Below are 21,559 nucleotides of genomic sequence, written 5' to 3' on the forward strand. Positions count from 1 at the left end.
GAGTCTGTCCCTAGCCCAGAACTGAAGAGGGGCAGCTGTGTCTGGATGTTAACGGGCCTGAGTTAAATTCTGGCTGGCCCCAGCTGCAAGTGTATCCTCTCTGGCCTGGCCTTGTGGCAGATCTGAGTTACCAGCTTGGAGAAACCGTCAGGCCCTCATTTAGTCCACTCTGTCCCGCTTGTAGCTGGTCAAACTGTGCAGTGGCATGATCGAAGCCGGCAAAGCCTACGTCACCACCAACAGGCTCTTTGTGAGTGGCGTCCGAGACCTGTCTCAGCAGTGCCAGGGTGACACCGTCATCTCGGTGAGGCGCCAGTGTGCTGTGGTGGGGGAAGGGAGAAAGCCCCTAAGGGGTGTCTAGATCATGAGCATTGGGTGGTCTGCGCTCTTCTTCAGTACATCTAACCCTAACCTGTGGGCAGAGAGGAGTCTTTAGGGAATTGAAGGAGACACTACCTACATGGTCACCCAGTGTGATCTTCCCCTTACTTTTCTTAAGGAATGTCTGCAGAGGTTTGGAGACAGCCTACAGGAGATGGTCAACTATCACACGGTGAGCCCCATGGGGCACGTGGGGTTTCCACTTGTATCTGGAAATATGCCATGTATCTCAAAGGCCCTGCCTAGACAAGAGTAAACTGGTTCTTAGGTAGCGTGGCCATGAGTGAGAAAAGCCGTGTTCTGCTCTTTAACCTGTAGTCATGGTAGCAACCCCAAGTCTATGAATCAGTGTCAGGGATGTTTTGCCCGGGGGGCCGCCATGTCCCCAGCTGTGGCCAGACTATATCCTAAGGCAGAAGAGGCAGTGCACGGCTCTGACCTGAAGTCAGCAGTGTCTCGGGGAAGAGACCCTGAAGAAGCCTTGGAAGTTTCTTCTTTACCCCAAGTTGAGCAGAGCTTTCCATCCCAGGACAATTTATTTCTCCATCCAGGCAGGGTGTGGTAACATCCTAAGGCCCCAGTATTGATGTGAGTAGACATATAGAACATGCCAAGTCTCGGTGCAGTAGGGGTAGACCATGGCCTGCCTGGGAACCAGCATCCCAGACTAAACAAGGAGTCTTCATTTGGCCAGACCAGGGGAATCTCAGAAATTAAACAGCTTGGGATGGTTCATCCTGGCAGCTACCAGTCTGTTTTTCTACCCCTGACCTGGCTCAGCCCTCCTCCATGTGTCACTGTGGGTCAGGGGTATGTGTGTGTGTGTGGGGGGGGTGATAGGAAACCATGTTAGTTCATCAGTGGTTCCAATCAGCTACTACCTTCCCCAAGCTAGGCCCTATGGGAACTCTCTGCTCTGAGTTCTTCTTGTTGCTGGTAATCAGCCTTGAGGCAGCCCATATGTGCCACCCATGCAGATATCGAAGGTGGAGTTTAGAAGCCTGCCTGCCATCACATTGGTCTCCAGACTGGCTAAGAGCCAGATGGGAAGATGAGCAAGTGGCTACAGCTGTTACCTCTGGCCCCCAAGAGGCCACCTTGGTGCATGGCAGGCTCTACCTAGTGTTCTCTGTAGAGAGCTGGGGCCCAGGAAGAGATGGGCAGGGACCCCAATTCTCACCTGGTAGGTGATGGGACTTTGTCTTTGGGGTCCTGTGGGTAGTGGCCCTAATAACCTCCACCCTGCCTCTGTCCCAGATCCTGTTTGACCAGGCCCAGAGATCGGTGCGGCAGCAGCTCCACAACTTTGTCAAAGAGTAAGTGACCAGAACCAGAAGCCCCCAGCCCCATAGCCAAGTGCCATGGTGAATGTTGAATTCCATACTCCATCTTCAGGGTAAGAAGGGCAGCAGGTCCTTGGCCAAGGATTCAAGCTGTCAGAGGCCTTTGCCCTCTGACAGGAGGTTCAACCAACAGGGGCAAAGACGGGGAGATGGGATGGACAGGCCAAGGTGGAGTTGTAGTTTATCCCCACACCCTAGAGGAGATGCAGGCTGACATTTGGCATATGAGCTGGAGTCTAGACTAGACGGGTTGGTGAGGGGGCTGGGGAGTCCTAGAGCAGGGAAGAGGGAAGAAAATATTTGGTAGAGTCCAGGAGAAGGAGATAAGGAAAAAGACGCTGCTCAGGAGTCATCAGGGGATATGTGGTAAGAGAGAAAGAGAGAGAGTCCAGAATATCTAAAATATACTATGCACTCCTTTTCTGACCTCTGATTCTTGGCATCTATATTGGCTGGCACCCAGGGATGTGCGGAAGTTCAAAGAGACAAAGAAGCAGTTTGACAAAGTGCGAGAGGACATGGAGTTGTCCTTGGTGAGGAATGCCCAAGCCCCAAGGCACCGGCCCCATGAAGTAGAGGAGGCCACAGGTGCCCTCACTCTCACCCGGAAGTGCTTCCGCCACTTGGCACTGGACTATGTGCTCCAGGTTAGCTGTGGGGCAGCAGAAATGTGGCTTTTCCAATGGGTAGGGATGACACCCAGCAAAGCCTGGAGGTAGGGTAGTCCGTAGGGGACAGAGGCTTCGATCTTATACAAGAGGCCTCTAGGGATATGGGCAAGGATAAGAATTCTTGGTTTCATCCAGACAAGAGCTCTTATTCAGACGAGAGGAAAGGCTGTGAACCAGTCATCCCAGCTCCATCTTCCTTAGGACTTTTCCTACGATACCATGCAAAGACCTAAAAACTACCTGGGGTTTTGGAACTATAAGCAGTCCAGGTGGGTTCTGGAAATATACAGGCCTTGGGCTTCTGGGTCCTGACACATGCTCTGTTTGCTCTTCCTCTGGCAGATCAATGTCCTCCAGGCCAAGAAGAAGTTTGAGATCTTAGATTCTGTGAGTGCTTGTGTTGGGGGATACCCATGGGCATTGTTTGAGCAGTGGAAGCTCCATCTTACTTGGACTCTACTCTCACTCGCAGATGCTGTCCTTCATGCATGCCCAGTACAGCTTCTTCCAGCAGGGATATAGCCTTCTTCATCAGCTGGACCCCTACATGAAGAAGCTGGCAGCTGAGGTGAGTCTACAGGAGTAGCTCAATGACTGAGCCTTCAGTGGGGGCTCCTGGTTAAGGTCTTGGGAAGGGGTCTACTGCCTCCCTGTGACGCTCTCCCCACAGTTGGACCAGCTTGTGATTGACTCTGCAGTGGAAAAGCGAGAAATGGAGCGCAAGCATGCTGCCATCCAGCAACGGGTGAGGCCCTAACTATGGGAGAATGTCCTGAAAGGCCATTACTCCACACCTCTGATCTGGGGCACCAGGAGACATGTCCACAAACTCTACCCTAATTCCCAAGACTAGCCACTTGCTACCTATTAGGCCTTGCAACAACTGCCAGCTGAATCTGCTCAACTGTAGCAGAGGGAGGGGCCACGTCTTTAAGGGCATCAATATAGTGAGCCTGATATATGGAGGGGCTGGAGCTGGGACCTGGAACCTCACTCCTTAGAGCAGTGGTTCTTAGCCTTCCTAATGCTGTAATCCTTTAATACAGTTCCTCATGTTGTGGTGACCCCCCAACCATAACATTATTTCATTGCTACTGTAATTTTGTTATAGAGTGTAATTTAAATGTAATGTAAATTATAATATAGATATCTGATATACAAGATAAATGATATGTGACTCCCAAAGAGGTCATGACCCACAGGTTGAGACTAGTTGTTGGCATTTTCTGGGGCCTTTGTTTTGCTCAACTGCTGTAGCTGTTGTGGTCCCAACTACCCTCCCCACAGAGCAGGGACTGGCTGCAGTGGGATAAAAGAACCTAGCAGTGTTTGGGAGTAGGGTCATCATTCACTGATTCTCTCTTTCTCTTTTCCCTCCCGCTTGCTTGGGTCTCAGACACTGCTGCAGGTAAGAGAACTGAACTCTGGGTTATACACACAGGGCTATTCAGGCCCCCACTTCTGGGTGTTTCAGCACCGAGGACACCTCCCTTCCTCAGTGTTCCTGCTACATTTTGGGAGGAACCTGTAGGCCAGCTCCTTGCTGGCACCAGCAAGATGAATCTAGCCAGTCCCCCTACAGGAATGGTGGCAGCTGTGTCATCCTTCCCCTGCTCAGGCTGAGAGCAGGTGATAAGGTCTTCCTTCTACTGGCCTGGCCTGCCAGACAGCAGGACACACAGGACACCCAAGGCTCTCTGCTTCTGAATGGAGCTCTGTCAGGCAGCTGGAGAAGGTCCAGCTGGCAAAATGCATGAAACACTTAGAATGGCGGGTGGGGGGCAGGGAATGCAGCTTCCTTCCTGATCATAGCCTGCTTGTTCCTACAAGCTTAGGAGTGGGGGATGGAGTACTCAGGACCAGCTGTGAACACAAGGGATCTTCCCATAGTGTCTTTGGACAAAGGGCCTTGCTTGGTCAGGAAATTGTTGTGGTGGACAGAGGTTCCCTGAGTGTGTGCCTCACTTTAGCTTTTGTTTGGGGTGAGCTTGGGAGGGGATGAGGCCCTCAAGGATGGGCGCTCTCCAAGGGCCAGCTCTGTCTTCCTTAGGACTTTTCCTATGATGAACCAAAAGTGGAGTTTGATGTGGATGCACCAAGTGGTGTGGTAATGGAGGGCTATCTCTTTAAGAGAGCCAGCAATGCCTTCAAGACATGGAACCGGTAAGGGCCTTCCTCAGACAGGGCTGAGGGCAGATTGGATGTGGAGCCAGCTCTGCCTGACCTCCCGTCTCCCATCTTCCTCACTCAGACGGTGGTTCTCCATTCAAAACAGCCAGCTGGTCTACCAGAAGAAACTCAAGGTATTCTGGGGGACAGGGTCACTTTTGGGCAGACCCCATCTAGACTATGGATGGGCCAGGCTGCTTAGTAGATATTGGCACAGGGCTGAGGATACAGACAGGCAGTGAGCCCAAAAGGTCAGGGGGGCAGGGAGTTTGAGACACATTGCCTGAGTCTAAGATAAAGGAGAAAATGGGTATGGGAGTGATAAGCTTGTACTGCCCACAGGATGCACTGACTGTGGTGGTAGATGACCTACGCCTATGCTCTGTGAAACCATGTGAGGACATTGAACGGAGGTTCTGCTTTGAAGTTGTGTCACCTACCAAGTGAGGAGGCTCAGCCCCAGGAAGGGTTGGGGAAAGCCTTGCTTACTCAGGCTGACCAGCTCCTCCCTACAGGAGCTGTATGCTGCAGGCTGACTCCGAGAAGCTGAGACAGGCTTGGGTTCAAGCCGTGCAGGCGAGCATCGCCTCTGCCTACCGGGAAAGTCCAGATAGCTGCTACAGTGAGGTGCACTGCTTCTCTGCTTCCACATGTGTATATGTACCTCAGAAACAGCTTCTTGTAGGCTACATTCATGCTTGTGCAGGCAGTTTGTGCATGTGTGTATGTGCAGTGTTTGCATGTATAAACATGCATGCAGATTTGTGTTTGAGGGGCCCTAGCCTGTGCTGACCCTTCTAACTGGGGGTCTTCTGGGGAGTTGAGACAAGCTCCTGAAGGGCTGAGTGGCTCTTCACACCATCCACCAGAGGCTGGACCGTACAGCATCACCATCAACAAGTAGCATTGATTCCACCACGGACTCTCGGGAGCGTGGAGTCAAGGGCGAGAGCGTGCTGCAGCGTGTGCAGAGTGTGGCTGGCAACAGCCAGTGTGGCGACTGTGGCCAGCCAGATCCCCGCTGGGCCAGCATCAACTTGGGTGTGCTGCTCTGTATCGAGTGCTCAGGCATCCACAGGTAGTCAGTCCTTCTTGACTCTGGCTGGACAGGGCTGGCTAAGGTTCTGGATAGAGCCACACTTTGGTCCATTTCTCTCCTCTTTCTGTCTAGGAGCTTGGGTGTCCACTGCTCCAAGGTACGATCCCTGACACTGGATTCCTGGGAGCCAGAGCTACTAAAGGTGTGTGAAAGGCTCTTGAAGATGAAGCCCGTTGGAGCCCCAAGGAGTCAAGGGTGGGATTTAGGTCTTTGAACTTGGACTAACATCCACATACACTGTGCCCCACAGCTGATGTGTGAGCTTGGAAACAGCACCATGAACCAGATCTATGAAGCCCAGTGTGAGGGCCCAGGTGTTAGGAAACCCACAGCCAGTAGTTCCAGGTGAGGTTGAGGACAGCCAGCTTGGCCACGGGAGTCCCAAGCCTGTGGATGCAGTCTCATGTTCACCTCTGGTCCAGGCAGGACAAAGAGGCATGGATCAAGGACAAATACGTTGAAAAGAAGTTTCTACGGAAGTTGACTTCTGCGCCAGCCCGGGAACCCCCAAGACGCTGGAGGGCACAGAAGTGCCAGCGCCCTCACAGCTCCCCCCACGCCCCCACTACCCGCCGCAAGGTCCGGCTTGAGCCCGTCCTGCCCTCCGTCGCTGCTTTGTCCTCAGGTGGGAGGGCTGCCAGAAGCTGCACCTGAGCTCATGGACCTGGGCAGGTTTGGGGATAGGCTCAGTGCAGCCCTGGAAAGAGCCACCAAACCTCAATGTTACTACGGTCGGGCTGGGTAGGCTGGAAGCAGGGCTTCACAGGGGCACCTTGGAGCTCTGCCTGTCTCAGCATGACTTGAGGTATTTCCCCAATCCTAAACCTCAGTCTCACCATCTGAACGTGCGCCCTATCCCTTGCAGCTGGCACTATGGAGCGCAAGTTCCGCCGAGACTCCCTCTTCTGCCCCGATGAGCTGGACTCCCTCTTCTCCTATTTTGATGCAGGGGCTGCTGGGGCTGGTCCACGCAGTGAGTGCTGGGAGAAAGTCCCTTCCCATGCTCTGTGCGCCCCAAGGGCCATATCCCACCCTCAGCCAAAGTAACATGAGAGAAACGGTCAGGCTCCTCTTTACAACCGTGGATGACACTTCCTCATGAACTTGATGGGACGGGACAGGGTGGTGATGCCACAGAGGGTCAAGACTGGAAAAATACTCAAAGGGAAAAAGCACAAGTTCTCACCTTTTAGGTCTCTACTCCGTTGGGGTGTCACATCAGTATCAGATATTTACACCAGGATTCATAACAGTAGCAGCCAGGCGGTGGTGGCGCGCGCCTTTAATCCCAGCACTTGGAAGGCAGAGACAGGCAGGCAAAATTACAGTTATAAACTAGCAATGAAATAATTTTATAGGTAGGAGAAGTCAGTCACCACAACATGAACTGTATTAAAGGGCTTCGGCATTAGGAATGTTGAGAACCACTGGGGTAGAGTTTCCTTGATCACCAATTTGGGGTTGAGCACACAACTGCCAATAATTTGTGGAAGCCAGGCATGATGTGTTTACACCTATAACTCAACACTCAGAGGCTGAGACGGGGGGGGGGGGGGGGGTTGTAATATAATGGATTCAAGGCCGTCCTGTGCTAAATAGTGAATTTGAGGCTATCCTGGGTACATTTGTAAGATCATCTCTCAGGAAAAAACAAGTGTGAAATGTGACTTGTGTGCACATGGGTGTGGGTGTGTGTGTAAGGAGCAATTGCATGTGCCTGCACTAATGGGATTTGGCAGCAGAGTGCGCTGTAGTACCAACCCTAAGTCTGGCCCTACAGCTTCTGCCTCCTGAGTGAAGACCTGGCTTTAAAACCCAGAGGGCTGGGAGATGGCATTCTGGGTTACGCTGGGCAGGGCAGGCGGACTTCCCCTGCCTCTCTGAGTTATTGCTTGGTTTTCTCTGCTTTCCTTCCAACCTAGGCAGGCATTTGTAGTAAGAGCTAGTCCTGTCCCTGAAGGGGAGAATCCAGTAAAGGGTGGGTGGGGCTTCAGCTTTTTCTCCACTGTTCTGGGACCCCCCACCCCCACCCTCAACCCCCAACGCTAAGGATTCCCTTTCTTGTGGTCCTACAGGTCTAAGCAGTGACAGTGGTCTAGGAGGCAGCTCTGATGGCAGTTCGGATGTTCTTGCCTTCGGCACAGGCTCAGTGGTGGACAGTGTCACCGAGGAAGGTGGGTGTGTGCCTCTCTGCCTCCATATAGCCCACCATGCCAACACCCTTGAGGGTTTCAGCTCCCTGTCCTTCACCCTCCCACAGAGGGTGCTGAGTCCGAGGAGTCCAGCAGTGAGGTAGATGGAGAAGCTGAGGCCTGGAGCTTGGCAGATGTGCGTGAGCTGCATCCTGGGCTACTGGCACATCAAGCAGCTCGCACTCGTGACCTCCCGGCACTGGCTGCAGCACTGGCCCATGGAGCTGAAGTCAACTGGGCTGATACAGCAGATGAGGGCAAGACCCCACTGGTGCAGGCTGTGCTAGGGGTGAGCACAGGCAGGGCTTGTATGAAAAACAAGACTGCATACCTACATAGGCATTTTATTGTTCTAGATAGAGATCAGGGTTGTTCCTGTTTGGGGGTGCTCGTGGCGGGAGATCAGGGTTCATAGGCCCTACCAGTGTCCTTTCTTAGCTTAGTCTGATTTCCCTGGCTTCCCAGGGTTCCTTGATTGTCTGTGAATTCCTTCTGCAAAACGGAGCTGATGTGAACCAAAGAGACAGCCTTGGCCGGGCCCCCTTGCACCATGCTACACTCTTGGGCCGTACTGGGTGAGTTCTTTGGTTCTCTCTTGTGCTACTGCCCCCTCACCTCCAACCCATTCCAATAAGCTCTACCCCACCCCAGCCAGGTCTGTCTATTCCTGAAGCGGGGGGCTGACCAGCATGCCCTGGACCAGGAGCAGCAGGACCCACTGACCATTGCAGTTCAAGCAGCGAATGCTGACATTGTCACATTGTGAGTCTGGCAAGGTCCTGGGGGGGGGGGGGCACAGTCACTTGAAAAGTGACAGAGACTGTGTGGGGACAGAATCACCTTACCCTGTTCCCCAACCCCAGGCTTCGCCTGGCCCGCATGGCTGAGGAGATGAGAGAAGCTGAGGCACCCCCTGGTCAGCCAGGCCCCCTGCCAGGCAGCAGTCCTACAGAGCTGCAGTACCGCCGGTGCATCCAGGAGTTCATTGGCCTCCACCTGGAGGAAAGCTAGGACCTGAAAGGCCGGGCAGCTGAGGGATCCCTACCCTGACCCCAGCCTACCCGGCCCAGAAATCTTGCATGTCCCTGAAGACCCTAGCCCCTCATCTAGCCACAGCCCTGCCTGTGACAACTGTGGGCCCATCCCAACAGCCCAGTACCCTGGTGTTCCTGGAGTCCTCACTCTCCTGCTTTTCCCTCCTTCTGGCTGCTCTGATGCTCAGCCAGAGGACAGGAACCCAAGCACTACATCTTTTGAAGCCTCACATTTGTGGGTGCTGCATCTCATCTGGTGCCCCTTACTTCACCTGGGGGAACCTGTCTTCAGGTGGTCCTTTCTTCAGAGGCCTGGGCTGTCCATGATGTCACCCTGTGCCCCGCTGCCCTCAGGGCCTATTTCAACTTGTGCCCCTATGTTTACTGCCCCCAAACCCTGGCCTGCTAGCTAGGTCCTTCCTCCAGCCTAGGGCTGGTGGCTGGCCACCAGCACCTTCCCTGGCAGGAGTGGCAGCCCACCCAGGGAATCACCCTGAGTACCTTGCTCAGTGACCCCAGCATCTGGGTTGGGCTTTGATGGTGCTGGGAGGTGGAGCTTTGGCCCAGGTCTTCCACCCAGCCTGGACGCAGGCGTCCCAAAGTCACGTGGCTGGCCACTTGGGTCCTTGTGCCTGAGGGCTCAAGTCCATCCCTGCCTCCTCCAGAGGCACTGTCTGGTTTACCTGGGCCAGAGCCCATGCCTAAAGCAACTGGTACTTTCCACCCTGTGCCCAATGTTCTTTGTTACTGACTGAGAGGATTTTCTACAACAACCTCATTCTGACTTTGTCTGCGTCTTTTTTCTGTGGACGCTCAAGGACCATCCTGATCCCAGCTCTGCCTGCTGCTGGGGAGGCCCACATAGATTCCCCCCTGCCCTGCCCCCAAGCTTCACTCCTTGGGCTGGGCCTCTGATAGGTCCAGTGGTCCCTTGTGTGTGTGTGGGGCCCACCAATGCCTTCAATTTCTCTCTTTCTGGAGGAGTCCCAGGACAGAGGCTGGGCCCCTCTGCATACTATGGGGCCCTTGGCTAAGTCAAGGGCACTCAGCTGGTCACTATGCAAACACTGCCCTGGGAGCATCCATGGACAGTAGTAATGTAGGCACTGGGTCAGGGCCTCTGACTCCCTTGCTTCATGGCTGTGGCCCTAAAGAGCAGAATCGGCTTATTCCTCCTGCTTGAGCTCTGCCCACCACCTACCCTGCCACCTTTGGGCTGGCAGGACCCCACTCCTCCCTGCTCTGATCACACTCACTTAATAAATCTCTGCCGCTTGCACCCGCTGCCTGCTCATTGCCGTACCAAGCCTTGCTTGGCTCTGTGTCAGCTGAATGTTTGTCTGGGCGCAGCCTGAAGCAGAGTCCCGACATTGTCCCTTCCCAAGAGGATAAAACCCAGACAAGCGAACAGGGGCCTGACACTTTGGGAAAAACTGACAACTGACACCCTCAGCTCCTGTTCTCTGGTTTCTCCTCTCTGCCTTTCTCTGAATTAGACTCTATCCCTTGACAGGGATCAGAAGGAACACACTCAGTGAGAATAGCTGGGGCTCATGTTCCCTGATCTGCATCCAGTGTCCCTTACTGGCAATGTGTCTGCTGTGCCCTGATCCAAGGTGTCATTGAGGTACATTCTGAGGTTTGTAGCTTACCCTGATGTAGGTAGTTGTATGTGCAAGACTGATTATATTGCAGAGCAGCCCAAGGTCAGCAGATGTCTTGGCCTGGATTTACTTTTTTATTCCTGCCTCAAAACCAACTCAGGCTCTGTCTGGTGTGTGTGTGTGTGTGTGTGTGTGTGTGTGTGTGTGTGTGTGTGTGTGTGTGTAACATGTACAGACAAATGTAATATCAAACAGACTCCACTGTGTAGAATTACCTCTTCACACACATGAACATGAATGGATACATGCTCATATCCAGAGTTTTCAAGTATAGAGAGGGGAAACTTTACAGCCCTTTCTTGGGATTCCCCTCAACCCTACAGACCATCACTTGGAAGGATAGGTGGGTTAATTGAGTCCCTGGCATGTTGGAAATACTTAGTTTCTGCATGGGTCAGATGTTACTGCTTTCTGGACCCTCAGATTGCTAGTCCGGCTCACTCTGGGCAACTAGAGAGCCCACTGCTGCTACAGCTCCCAAAATTATACTGAGGGATTGGATGGCACTACTGGGTTAGTTCAGTTATTAGCTCTGGGGATGGTGGTATACACCTTTAATCCCAGTACTTGGAAGGCATAGGGATAAGAATATCTAAGGTTGGAGCCAGTCTGGTTCCAGCACAATACAGAGAAACCATCTCAAAAAATGAACAAAAACCTCAAGAGCCTGGAATTTGGTTCAGTTCGTATACTGAAACAGATCCTCCAAGGATCCTGGGAGTGTCTGTGTAAGCTTATCTCCTGATGTTCTTCACCATCACCCACTAAAGCTTGGGGTGGAGATCTTGGGCTGGCCTGGATGGAGATGTGGGCTTCCCTGAAGCCATACAGACTCCCATCCAGGACACCTTCCTCACAGCAGAGCCAATGGGAACAAAGGGCCAGGGCAGTGACACCCGACTCCAGCACAGAGGACAGATGAGCTAAACTAGTTTTCAGGGGCTGCCCATGGCATAGTGCCCCTGTGGAACCTGTGGGTAGACAGGCAGTAAGTCCATCAGGACCTACTAGACGCCACCTATGAGCAGGACTGTGTGGAACTGCCTCTTCTATTCAACCACCTCAGGAAAGGTGAGAGTGGTTAACCATAGGCCTTGTTCCCAACCCTAGCCCTGGATCTCTCCAACCACTCACAGAGTGTATTGTTGCCTCATCCACAACATGGTAGTTAAGCCCCTGGTGGAGAATGCTCACCTTGGTCACACTGCATCTTGGATGGGGACAGAGGAAAGGCAGAGTGTGTCCCTGGAGATACACCCACCTCTGATTCTTGCTCCAGCTTGAGCTCCACAGGTCTTGCTCTAAGCACAGTTAGAATCCAGTCCTGCATGGAGAAGGCTTGCATGGCCGTACTCTCACCACCCCAATACCACAATGGGATGTGAGGAGCACAGGGGACATTGGCTGGCTCACTCCCACCATGCCCTGTAAAACTCACAGTAGGTTTGACTGAAGGCCACTGGGAAGCCCCTACAAAGATGTTATACAGAGACATTTTGGGAGAGACAGCACCAGCAGTCATCCTGCAGTGCTTTCTGAGGAACTGATACCAGACTCCCAACATCATTGTCCTCTCTTGCCTTCAAGAGGGGCAGCGGGAGGTACTGGGAAGCTGGAGGGGTTCTGGGTCCTGGTAGAGTCAATGACCTGAGGAGTTGTGGAGAGAGCCCATTAGGAGTGACTGACTTGGAGAACCCCCCCCCCCCCCCCCCCCGGCAACCTCAAAGGAGATGACAGGCTTACCCTAGGCTGGATGGATGCTGTTTGTGGCTGCAGAACTGGGATCTTGCTGGAGCAGATCTCCACCATCAGCTGCTGGAAGCAGGACACCAGGCATGCCTGAGGAGACAGCAAGGACTTAAGCTGAGGGTCTTGCCTACACATGATTCAGGGAGCCTCCTTGCCACCCACTCACCTGCATAGTGTTTGAGGTATTATACAGCAGTCCCACGTCCATGGTCTTAGCACCACCAGTGCAGAGGCAACAGGGACTTCCAAGCCAATGCACCTTGTCTTGGGGAAAAGGTGCTTCAACTTTGTTCACTCCATCTTGAGGCCCTGCCCTACCTCAGTGCCTGGGTTTGACAGGAAGTCCAATAACCCTGCTTACCTCTTGAATTCCAATGGTAGTGTGACTCCAATGTTAGTATGAAGCCACTGTGCTCCAGAACAGTGTGTTGTAGCAGTGAACCATGACCTTGATTCCAGGCTCCAAGGACAAAAGAGGGAGCCTCAAGGACCATGCTGATCTCTGGGGAAACCAAGAAAGAAATATGAAGACTCCTGCCCAACCCCTTTATAGTCATGTCCAGATGCCTGCCAGGGACTAGCACTTACCATCCGTGACACCAGAGAATTGTGCAGCTCAGACACCCTTAAAGGTATAGTAGTCATCATAGATCTGGTGGTGGAACTTCTGGAAGTGCCTGAAACCTAAGGCAGTGCTTAGGTACTTGTCACCTTCTACCCCATCATGTATGCCCTGAGGGGCCATGCCTATCTGTTGTGCAGGGAGTTATTCATAGCCAGCCGTGGGCAGCTAGCTCCTAGCTTTTCCTAGCTGGACCCCATGGTAAAACAACTCTGCTGGTGAGATAGAAAGGGAGCAGCCCAACAATTTTGCCCTATTTACTACCTGTACTGGCAATCCTGTCATAGTGACAGGACAAGATCACCACGACTTTGGTGACCATCTTCCCAGGCAGCAAGGCCAAAATGTCCACATAGAAGAAGCAATATCATTCCTGAGAAGTTGGCACACCTGAGGAGTAGGCACAGTAGAAACAGTTGCCACCTCTCTATTACACAGAGAGGAGGCAGGGTTAGGTCAACCACAGGCCATCGTCTGTCCCTGCCAGAAAAGCCTTCTTAGGGACAGCAGCATATAGCATGCCTACCTCCTTGAGTCCCAGAGCTCATCAGTCTGAAGCCCACTTTGTACTGACTGCCCAGATGACTCAGATGCTGCAGATGAATCCTGTGGTTCAGCTGAAAGTGGAGTTTGTGGCTGGGGACTTCAACAAAGGAGGTGTCCCATTTTTCTCTAAAGTAGAACTTGTAGAGAGCATTGATGTTTTCCCAGGCAAAAGCAACAAGAACTTCCAGATGTTGGCAAATGAGATCTGGCCTGTAGGCATGGTCAGTGTCCCTGTGGAGAGCCTCGTGGGTTTCCCTGTGGTACAGAGCAGGGTGATCCACACTATGTGGCTTCAGTGTCCCTGTGTGTCAATGAAAACAAGCAGTCCATCCCTCTCTCAAGCCAAGAGAGAAGCTTTGGATTAGGAGCTGGGCCTATACACCCATGATTTCAGAGTTGAGATCAGGTCTCCAGCCTGGCCATTTCCAGGCCCACATGCCCTCCTGGCAGGAGAATATACACTCCTTACCTGGAGTGTCTAGGAGCTCCTTTAGGAGTGACACAAAGATCAGAGAAGTCCTGATTAGGTACAGGAGTTGGGAGAAATAGGATCATGAGGTATCATCTGAGACCACACCCAGGGATATATTCCAGGCTGATATACGTGTTGGGGAACCCATACCCAGGGCTGACAACTCTCAGACCCTCACTGATGTGAGTTTTCATCACATAGACCAATAGATGGGAAGAATTTGCACTCAGAGTGTGGGGACAGTGCCATGATGACTGGGTAGCCCCAACACTGCTTTAATAGAAGCACAGAAGAGCACCCCTGAGGCATCCCCCTGCCCCCCACCCCACCCCCAGGGAACTCTGTCTTAAACTGGTTCTAATGGCAGCAGACAAGGCAGATAGTGCTGTGGATGGTGTAATTTGCACAGAAGAAAATGAAGAAGTACAATCTTGAGAGCCACGGAGCAGATCTGAATATAGATTTGAGTTTTTAGACATGGCAGGAGCTGAAATGCCTGGCATGCATATGAAGTTATACACAGGGCTGGTGAGATGGCTCAGCAGTTAATAGCACCAACTGCTCTTCCAAAGGTCCTGAGTTAAAATCCCAGCAACCACATGGTGGCTCACAACCATCTGTAACAAAAATCCGATGCCCTCTCCTGGAGTGTCTAAAGACAGCTACAGTGTACACACATATAAAAATAAACTAACTAAATAAATAAATTAATTTAAAAAAAACAAAGAAGTTATACACAACTATACATGTGTGTACTCACACATACCAAGAGGCATGTCCAATGTATACTTATCTTTCAGTCAACTGTAGCCACAAGCTTTTCTACCCAGCCTCTTTGTTCCCAGAGTAACAATTCTGAGACTTATTTATGAATAAATACCTAGGCCATAAGCTTTGTTTCCCTGACTAGCTTGTAACTTATATAACCTATTCTAGTCTATGTTTGCCACATGACCGGTTACCTCTCCTCAGTTTATACATCCAATGTCTTCAGAATTTGGGGTGAATGTCCCACTCTGGACTCCTTCCCAGAATTCCTATCTCTCTGTCAGATGTTCCACCTTCTAATCCTGCCTCTCAGCTCATTGACCATCAGATTTTTGTTGATAGGGAATGCTTCTACACAGTTCATAAGAGATTCATTCTTTCTACAATCAATAAGTATCATAGACCAGAAAAGAAGCCAGAATCCTGTTCCATGTGAGCTGCATGTTTGTGCTGGACTCTCTCTTGCCTAGTTCCATATGTTTATGGTGTGGTCAATATGCATAGTTCACATGTGTCCATCCTGCATGGTTAGTGGCACCTGAGGAACACTGGTGCCAACCCACCCTGGGGAGTACCCCACACATTGTCTGGAATTTTTTTTCATGAAAATAAAAACATTTTTATTGTAGAAAAAATAAGCATTTATTACTGTCTTAGTCAGGGTTTCTATTCCTGCACAAAACATCATAACCAAGAAGCAAGTTGGAGAGGAAAGGACTTATTCAGCTTACACTTCCACATTGCTGTTCATAATCAAAGGAAGTCAGGACTGCAACTCAAGTAGGTCAAGAAGCATGGAGGGATGTTATTTACTGGCTTGCTTCCTCTGCCTTGCTCAGCTTGCTTTTTTGTTTGTTTGTTGTTGTTGTTTTGTTTTTCGAGACAGGGTTTCTCTGTATAGCTCTGGCTGTCCTGGAACTCACTTTGTAGACCAGGCTGGCCTCGAACTCAGAAATCCGCATGCCTCTGCCTCCTGAGTGCTGGGATTAAAAGTGTGCGCCACCACATCCAGCGTTCAGCTTGCTTTCTTATAGAACTCCAGATTACCAGCCCAGGGATGGCACCACCCACAATGGGCCCTCCCTGCTTGATCACTAATTGAGAAAATGCCTTACAGCTGGATCTCATGGAGGCATTTCCTCAAGGGAGGCTCATTTCTCTGTGATAACTTCAGCCTGTGTCAAGTTAATACACAAAACCAGCCAGTACAATCAATTAATAACCTAACCACCTAAACAGTAATGAAGAACATAAATTCCACATGTAGTTTCATTCATTAGAAATAGATTCTTGCCGGGCGGTGGTGGCGCACTCCTTTAATCCCAGCACTTGGGAGGCAGAGGCAGGTGGATTTCTTTCTTTTTTTTTCTTTTTCTTTTTTTTTTCTTTTCTTTTTGGTATTTCGAGACAGGGTTTCTCTGTGTAGTCCTGGCTGTCCTGGAACTCACTTCGTAGACCAGGCTGGCCTCGAACTCAGAAATCCGCCTGCCTCTGCCTCCCAAGTGCTGGGATTAAAGGCATGCCCCACCACAACCGGCAGCAGGTGGATTTCTGAGTTCAAGGCCAGCCTGGTCTACAGAGTGAGTTCCAGGACAGCTAGGACTATACAGAGAAACCCTGTCTCAAAAACAAAACAAACAAACAAAAGAAGAAGAAGAAAAGAAATAGATTCTTTTCACACCATCTTTCTTTCTTTTCTCTTATTTTATTTAATATTAATTTTTTACTTATTCACTTTACACTTTGCTCATTGCCCTCCTCCTGGTCACCCCTCCTACAGTCCTGCCCCCATCCCCCCTCCCTTTTCCTCTGAGTGGGTGGGGCCTCCCCTGGATACCCCCCCAACCCTGGCACATCAAGTCTCTGTGATGCTAAGTGCTTCCTTCCTCTCCCACTGAGGCAGCCCAGCTAATAGAACATAATCCACGTACTGGCAACAGCTTTTGGGATAGCCCCTGTTCCAGTTGTTCAGGACACACATGAAGGCCAAGCACATCTGCTACATATGGGGCTGAGAGGCCTAGGTTCAGCCTCTGTATGTTCTTTGGTTGGTGGTTCAGACTCTGAGAGCCCTAAGGGTCCAGGTTAGTTGACTTTCTTGGTCTTTCTGAGGAGTTCCTGTCCCCTTTGGAGCCCATAACCCTTCCTCTTATTCTTCCATAAGAGTCCCCAAGCTCCATCCACTGTTTGGCTGTGGGTATCTATATCTGAGTCAGCTGCTGGGTAGAGCCTCTCAGAGGACAACATGGTCCTATCTATATGGTTCAGGAGAGGCAGTAAGAAAATGGAGGTCTCCCTGGGATGGCCTGATGATTTGTTTTTTTTTTTGTTTCTTTTTCTTTTGGCTTTTCGAGACAGGGTTTCTCTGTGTAGCCCTGGCTGTCCTGGAACTCACTCTGTAGACCAGGCTGGCCTCAAACTCAGAAATCCACCTGTCTCTGCCTCCTGAGTGCTGGGATTAAAGGCGTGTGCCACCACGCCCAGCCTTTTTTGGTTTTTCGAGACAGGGTTTCTCTGTGTAGCCTTGGCTGTCCTGGAACTCACTTTGTAGACCAGGCTGGCCTCGATCTTAGAAATCCGCCTGCCTCTGCCTCCCAAGTGCTGGGATTAAAGGCGTGTGCCACCACTGCACGGCTGGCCTATGTTTTTTTTAAAAATATTTTATTATTTATTTACATGTACATGTGTGTGTCTGTATATGTGTATGTGCCTAAGATTAGAGGCATCCCTTGAAGGTGGACAATACAAGCAGTTATAAGTTGCCTGTTGTGGGTGTTAGGAGTTGAACCTGAGTCTTCTGCAAGAATGATACATGTTCTTAACCACTGAGACATATCTCCAGCTCATCTGCAATAGTTTTTGAGGTTCAATTCAACATATACTATATCCCAGTAAGTGTAGAGGTTTAAATATACTTGGCCAAGAGAGTGGCACTATCTGGGGTTTGGCCTTGTTGGGGGTGGGTGTGGCCTTGTTGGAGTGGGTGTGGTCTTGTTGGAATAGGTGTGTCACTTTGGGTGTGAGCTTTAAGCCCCTCCTCCTAGCTGCCTTGAAGCCAGTCTTCTGCTAGCTGCCTTAGGAACAAGAGGTGTAACTCTCAGCTCCTCCAGCCCCACCTCTTTCTGGATGCTGCCATGCTCCTGCCTTGATGATAATGAACTGAACCTCTGAACCTGTAAGCCAGCCCCAATTAAATGTCATCCTTATAAGAGTTGGTCATGGTTTCTGTTCACAGCAGTAAAACCCTAACTAAGACAGACTCCGGTATTGGGAACTGGGGTGTTGCTGTGATAGGCCTGACCATGCCTTTGTTTGGAAAAATGTGGATTTGGGGATTTTGGATTTGGAAAGCAGTAGAAGGCTTTAAGTGGAGCTTAGGGCCATCCTAGTAGAGATATGAAATATGAAAGACCTTGTTGCTGAGGATGGTTCGAACTGTGGAAGCCTGGTTCTAGGGGTTTTGGAGAAGAAGATTTTAATATGTGGCCGAGAGGCTGTTCTTGTAGTATTTTGGTAAAGAATGTGGCTGCTTTTGGTCCGAAGAAGAGTCTACCTGAGTCTACCAAAACTAAAGAGATTTATATTAATTTCATTGACAAAGGAAGTCTCGAAAGAAGCCCAACAGAGACTTCGTTCTCTGGTCAAGTCTCATGAAGAGCAACTGGAACAAGCATGGTGAGCTTAGAAGGAAAAATATTAAATGTATGATTCAAGTAATAAAGGAACACCAGTAAATGAAATAGAGCTGAATCTTGTGTTCAAGGAGATAAAGGGATTAAGGGAGTGGTGATCTCAGGACAAGATCGCCACCTCCCCACCCCCCACCCCCCCCACCCCCCTTCTAAGCTTACTGTTTGTGTTTGCCATTGAAAAACAAGGAATCCTTTGGACTTTTAATCTGGAATGACTACAATCCAGAAATGGAGGGCACACTTGTGATCCAGATCTTGAGGCTGGGAGACACAGGCTTTTGATTCAGCTCTTGAGGTAGAGTGGCCATGAAAAGCTTAGGCCCAGGCCTGATGGTACACACCTTTAATTCCAGGGAACAAAGACAGGTAGATCTCTGCGTTCAAGGCCATCTTGGGATAGAGCAAGTTCCAGGTGAAGAAAAGCTTAAGTCCAGGCATGGTAGTACACACTTTTAATCCTAGCTTTAAGGAAATAGCTGTGCAGATCTCTGAATTTAAGGTCAGTCTACAGAAGTGGGGCTGGAGGAGCTAAGAGTTCCACCTCTTATTCCTAGGGCAGCTAGCAGAAGACTGGCTACTAGGTAGCTAGTAGGAGGGTCTTAAAGCTCCCACACAAAGTGACACACCTATTCCAACAAGACCACACCCACTCCAATAAGGCCACACCCACTGCTACAAGGCCACACCCCCAAGCAGTGCCACTCCCTTGGACAAGCATATTCAAACCACCACAAGGGAAGACAGGCTAGTTACCACCTCGGTACAACAGATCTAAAAAAATGACCTGCCCTGATTATCAAGAAAGGATCCCCATTCAACCCCAGGAGTCAGCACGCAAAGCATGGAGGTCATGCACTCCTTAGTACTTTGAAGGTGGGTTCTTGTTCAGGTGCCTCCGTTCTTGCCCTGAGAGTGTGGTAGACAACTGAGATGGTGACATTTCCAGCAGGTCATAAAGCAAGAGGTGGCCTGAGGCTGGCTGAAAACCTTTTCTTTATAAGAGGCCACTGGGACAGGCTGGGTGTCAGGGGAGGGGCCCAGAGCCACACCTGCTCTGGACATAGAAGGGGAATCCTTGGGGAGGCATAGATGCAGGGTTCTCTGCCGGTTGAATCTTTTTCACCCTGAGCCTGGCTCCTTACCCTAGTTTTGGTGATAGGGTAGCAGGTTCTGGACGGGAAAGTACAGAAAGAATCTCTTGTGTATTGTACGGAAGCATTGCTTTTTAATAAAAAGCTGATGGCCTTCTAGCAAACGGCAGAAAATAAGTGGGAGTTCTGGTAGAGAGATAGGAACTCTGGGAGTTAGTGAGAGGCAAGAAGATTTCAACCCAGACTTGGAAGAGACTGACTTATGAAACTCAAGAGAGGTAACCAGCCATGTTGCAGACATAGACTAAAATAAATAGGTTATATACGTTACGAGCTGTTCGGAGAATGAGCCAAAGCTTAAGGCCTAGGCATTTATTCATAAATGATTATCAGAGTCATTATTCTGGGAACAAAACAGCTGGGTAGAAAAGTTTGTGGCTGTAGGAAAGAGATCTGTTTTGGGCCAGAACCTGAAAACTCCTGGAGCCCAGAGTAGGGTTCCCACCAGGCTAACAGGAAATCTGCTTGCCACCCTCTATCTGCTTGACTCTAAGAGTCTCCAGCACTAACCACAGGTGTTTGTGGTTGAGTGACTCTGACTGGAGCCCACCACTCCCAGCACACAGGTATTCCTTGAGACTAGTTACCGGGATGGGAACTATTTGCAGGAACAACCATGGGCCTGGGTGTGCACATGGTACCACGTGTCCTGAGTGGGTGAGGATTCACCCTCTCCATTGCCTCAGCCATATTATCCACTGAGACACACATGAAAGCCACACATACACTAAGACTCCCACTTCACACTTAGAGACCAAATCACATAGTAGGTGTGTGAAACTAAAGGCAGGCTAGCCAGATGCCACAACCCCAGGAGCTTCAACTATTCCTGTCTCTTCTGAGGAACCTCACAGGTCTCAGAATGACCCCACTGGTCTTACCATACTTCCCAGCCTGGTTTGTGGGTTGAGCACTTATATTGAGAATTCTGGTTTCTTTAAAGCCACAGAAATTTTATACAAATATCTTTTTGTTTTAATCTCAGATGTGGGATATGGGGCTGCTTTAGATTGTCCACAGCAGCCGACTGTGATTTTGCCAGCTGCAGATAGTTTCTGCAAGTGTTTGATATTTTGAATTCTGGGGACTCTTGAAAGGGTTAGAAATGCTAGAGCCCCGAGAGGGGATGCTGTTCCTGCTGCTGCTACTGGCTGGTGGTTGTGGTTTGTTAAGTTGTCGTTTGTAAAGAGATGAGAAGTAGAAATTAGATATCCTGATGGTGAAGACCAAACTTGCTCCAAGGAACTCGATGCTGCTAGTATCAGTGATATCAACACCCTCTTTCCTCACTAGCTTCCTTCCTCTCCTGCCTTGTGCTGGGCGGTTGGAAGGGTGGAATAGGAGTGGAGAAGGGTGCTAGAAAAAGAAACCCATAAAGTCGCCAAAGGACCAGTTACAAGCACAAGCCTTCCGCACGGGCTTCGCCTAGGACAGAGTCTGCCTCCCTGACTAATCACTCTTAAGGACCTGGGTTGGACTGAAAGGGTGAATGTCTACTCCCATTGCATCGATTTAGTTTGACTGACAAAAGGGACGAGGTGGTCAGCCTCTTAGTTCCAGAAGCAGGCAGTAGCCATGATGACCTCCTAGGATAGGGAAGTCATGCTGAGAAAGTGGTTCAGGACTTAGCTGGTTGGTTGGGAATCACAGCTTGTCACTGACTAGCTTTCTAGATTTGTCCAGATTATATTCAACCTCTCTGAGTCCATCCCCTTAAGTGTAAAATGTGACTAGGGCACTCTTTAATCCTGAGTCAGAAGGGGTACAAGTTCATATGGCTGGTGAGGGACTCCCAGACTCAGCACAGGGCCTACGGTGTCTCTCACATGTAAGTTCCTTTCCTTTGGAGGGTGGGAACGGACTTGTTGATATCCGGCAGCAGAAGGGAAAGAGCCTGGGCTAAGCTGTATGCGTTAGAGCAACTCAAAACTCCCAGTGCTGCTGGGGCTGGAAAAAGGATGAAAGGAGGGAGAGAGGGAGAGGGGGAGAGGGGGAGAGGGGGAGGG

The 21,559-nt window shown here is 50.5% G+C and overlaps 2 protein-coding genes across 3 annotated transcripts in view; one reads left to right on the top strand and one right to left on the bottom strand.

Annotated features, from left to right (window-relative positions):
- The window catches only part of Acap3 (ArfGAP with coiled-coil, ankyrin repeat and PH domains 3), a 14,551-nt gene extending 4,383 nt beyond the window's left edge, over positions 1–10,168 (top strand). For both annotated transcript variants that reach the window (XM_029540432.1, XM_029540433.1), the window contains exons 3-24: positions 185–304; positions 500–553; positions 1,639–1,697; positions 2,188–2,371; positions 2,738–2,782; positions 2,868–2,963; positions 3,066–3,140; positions 3,792–3,803; positions 4,446–4,558; positions 4,647–4,698; positions 4,907–5,007; positions 5,080–5,191; positions 5,434–5,642; positions 5,736–5,805; positions 5,914–6,008; positions 6,086–6,288; positions 6,529–6,636; positions 7,739–7,837; positions 7,924–8,144; positions 8,321–8,430; positions 8,507–8,617; positions 8,719–10,168. In XM_029540432.1, the coding sequence (XP_029396292.1) occupies positions 185–304; positions 500–553; positions 1,639–1,697; positions 2,188–2,371; positions 2,738–2,782; positions 2,868–2,963; positions 3,066–3,140; positions 3,792–3,803; positions 4,446–4,558; positions 4,647–4,698; positions 4,907–5,007; positions 5,080–5,191; positions 5,434–5,642; positions 5,736–5,805; positions 5,914–6,008; positions 6,086–6,288; positions 6,529–6,636; positions 7,739–7,837; positions 7,924–8,144; positions 8,321–8,430; positions 8,507–8,617; positions 8,719–8,866 (2,397 nt within the window). In that variant the 3' untranslated portion in view covers positions 8,867–10,168. The remainder of the gene's footprint in view (positions 1–184; positions 305–499; positions 554–1,638; positions 1,698–2,187; positions 2,372–2,737; positions 2,783–2,867; positions 2,964–3,065; positions 3,141–3,791; positions 3,804–4,445; positions 4,559–4,646; positions 4,699–4,906; positions 5,008–5,079; positions 5,192–5,433; positions 5,643–5,735; positions 5,806–5,913; positions 6,009–6,085; positions 6,289–6,528; positions 6,637–7,738; positions 7,838–7,923; positions 8,145–8,320; positions 8,431–8,506; positions 8,618–8,718) is intronic.
- Positions 10,169–11,488: 1,320 nt separating this feature from the next.
- Positions 11,489–14,251, bottom strand: Scnn1d (sodium channel epithelial 1 delta subunit). The gene is given in 9 exon segments (XM_021201233.1): positions 11,489–11,524; positions 11,688–11,763; positions 11,992–12,023; positions 12,297–12,392; positions 12,469–12,566; positions 13,229–13,261; positions 13,264–13,347; positions 13,451–13,725; positions 14,121–14,251. Coding segments are annotated over 9 exon segments (861 nt in total).
- Between the last annotated feature and the right edge of the window lie 7,308 nt (positions 14,252–21,559).

This window comes from Mus pahari, chromosome 6 (genome assembly GCF_900095145.1).
Source record: "Mus pahari chromosome 6, PAHARI_EIJ_v1.1, whole genome shotgun sequence".
NCBI classification, from domain to species: Eukaryota; Metazoa; Chordata; class Mammalia; order Rodentia; family Muridae; genus Mus; species Mus pahari.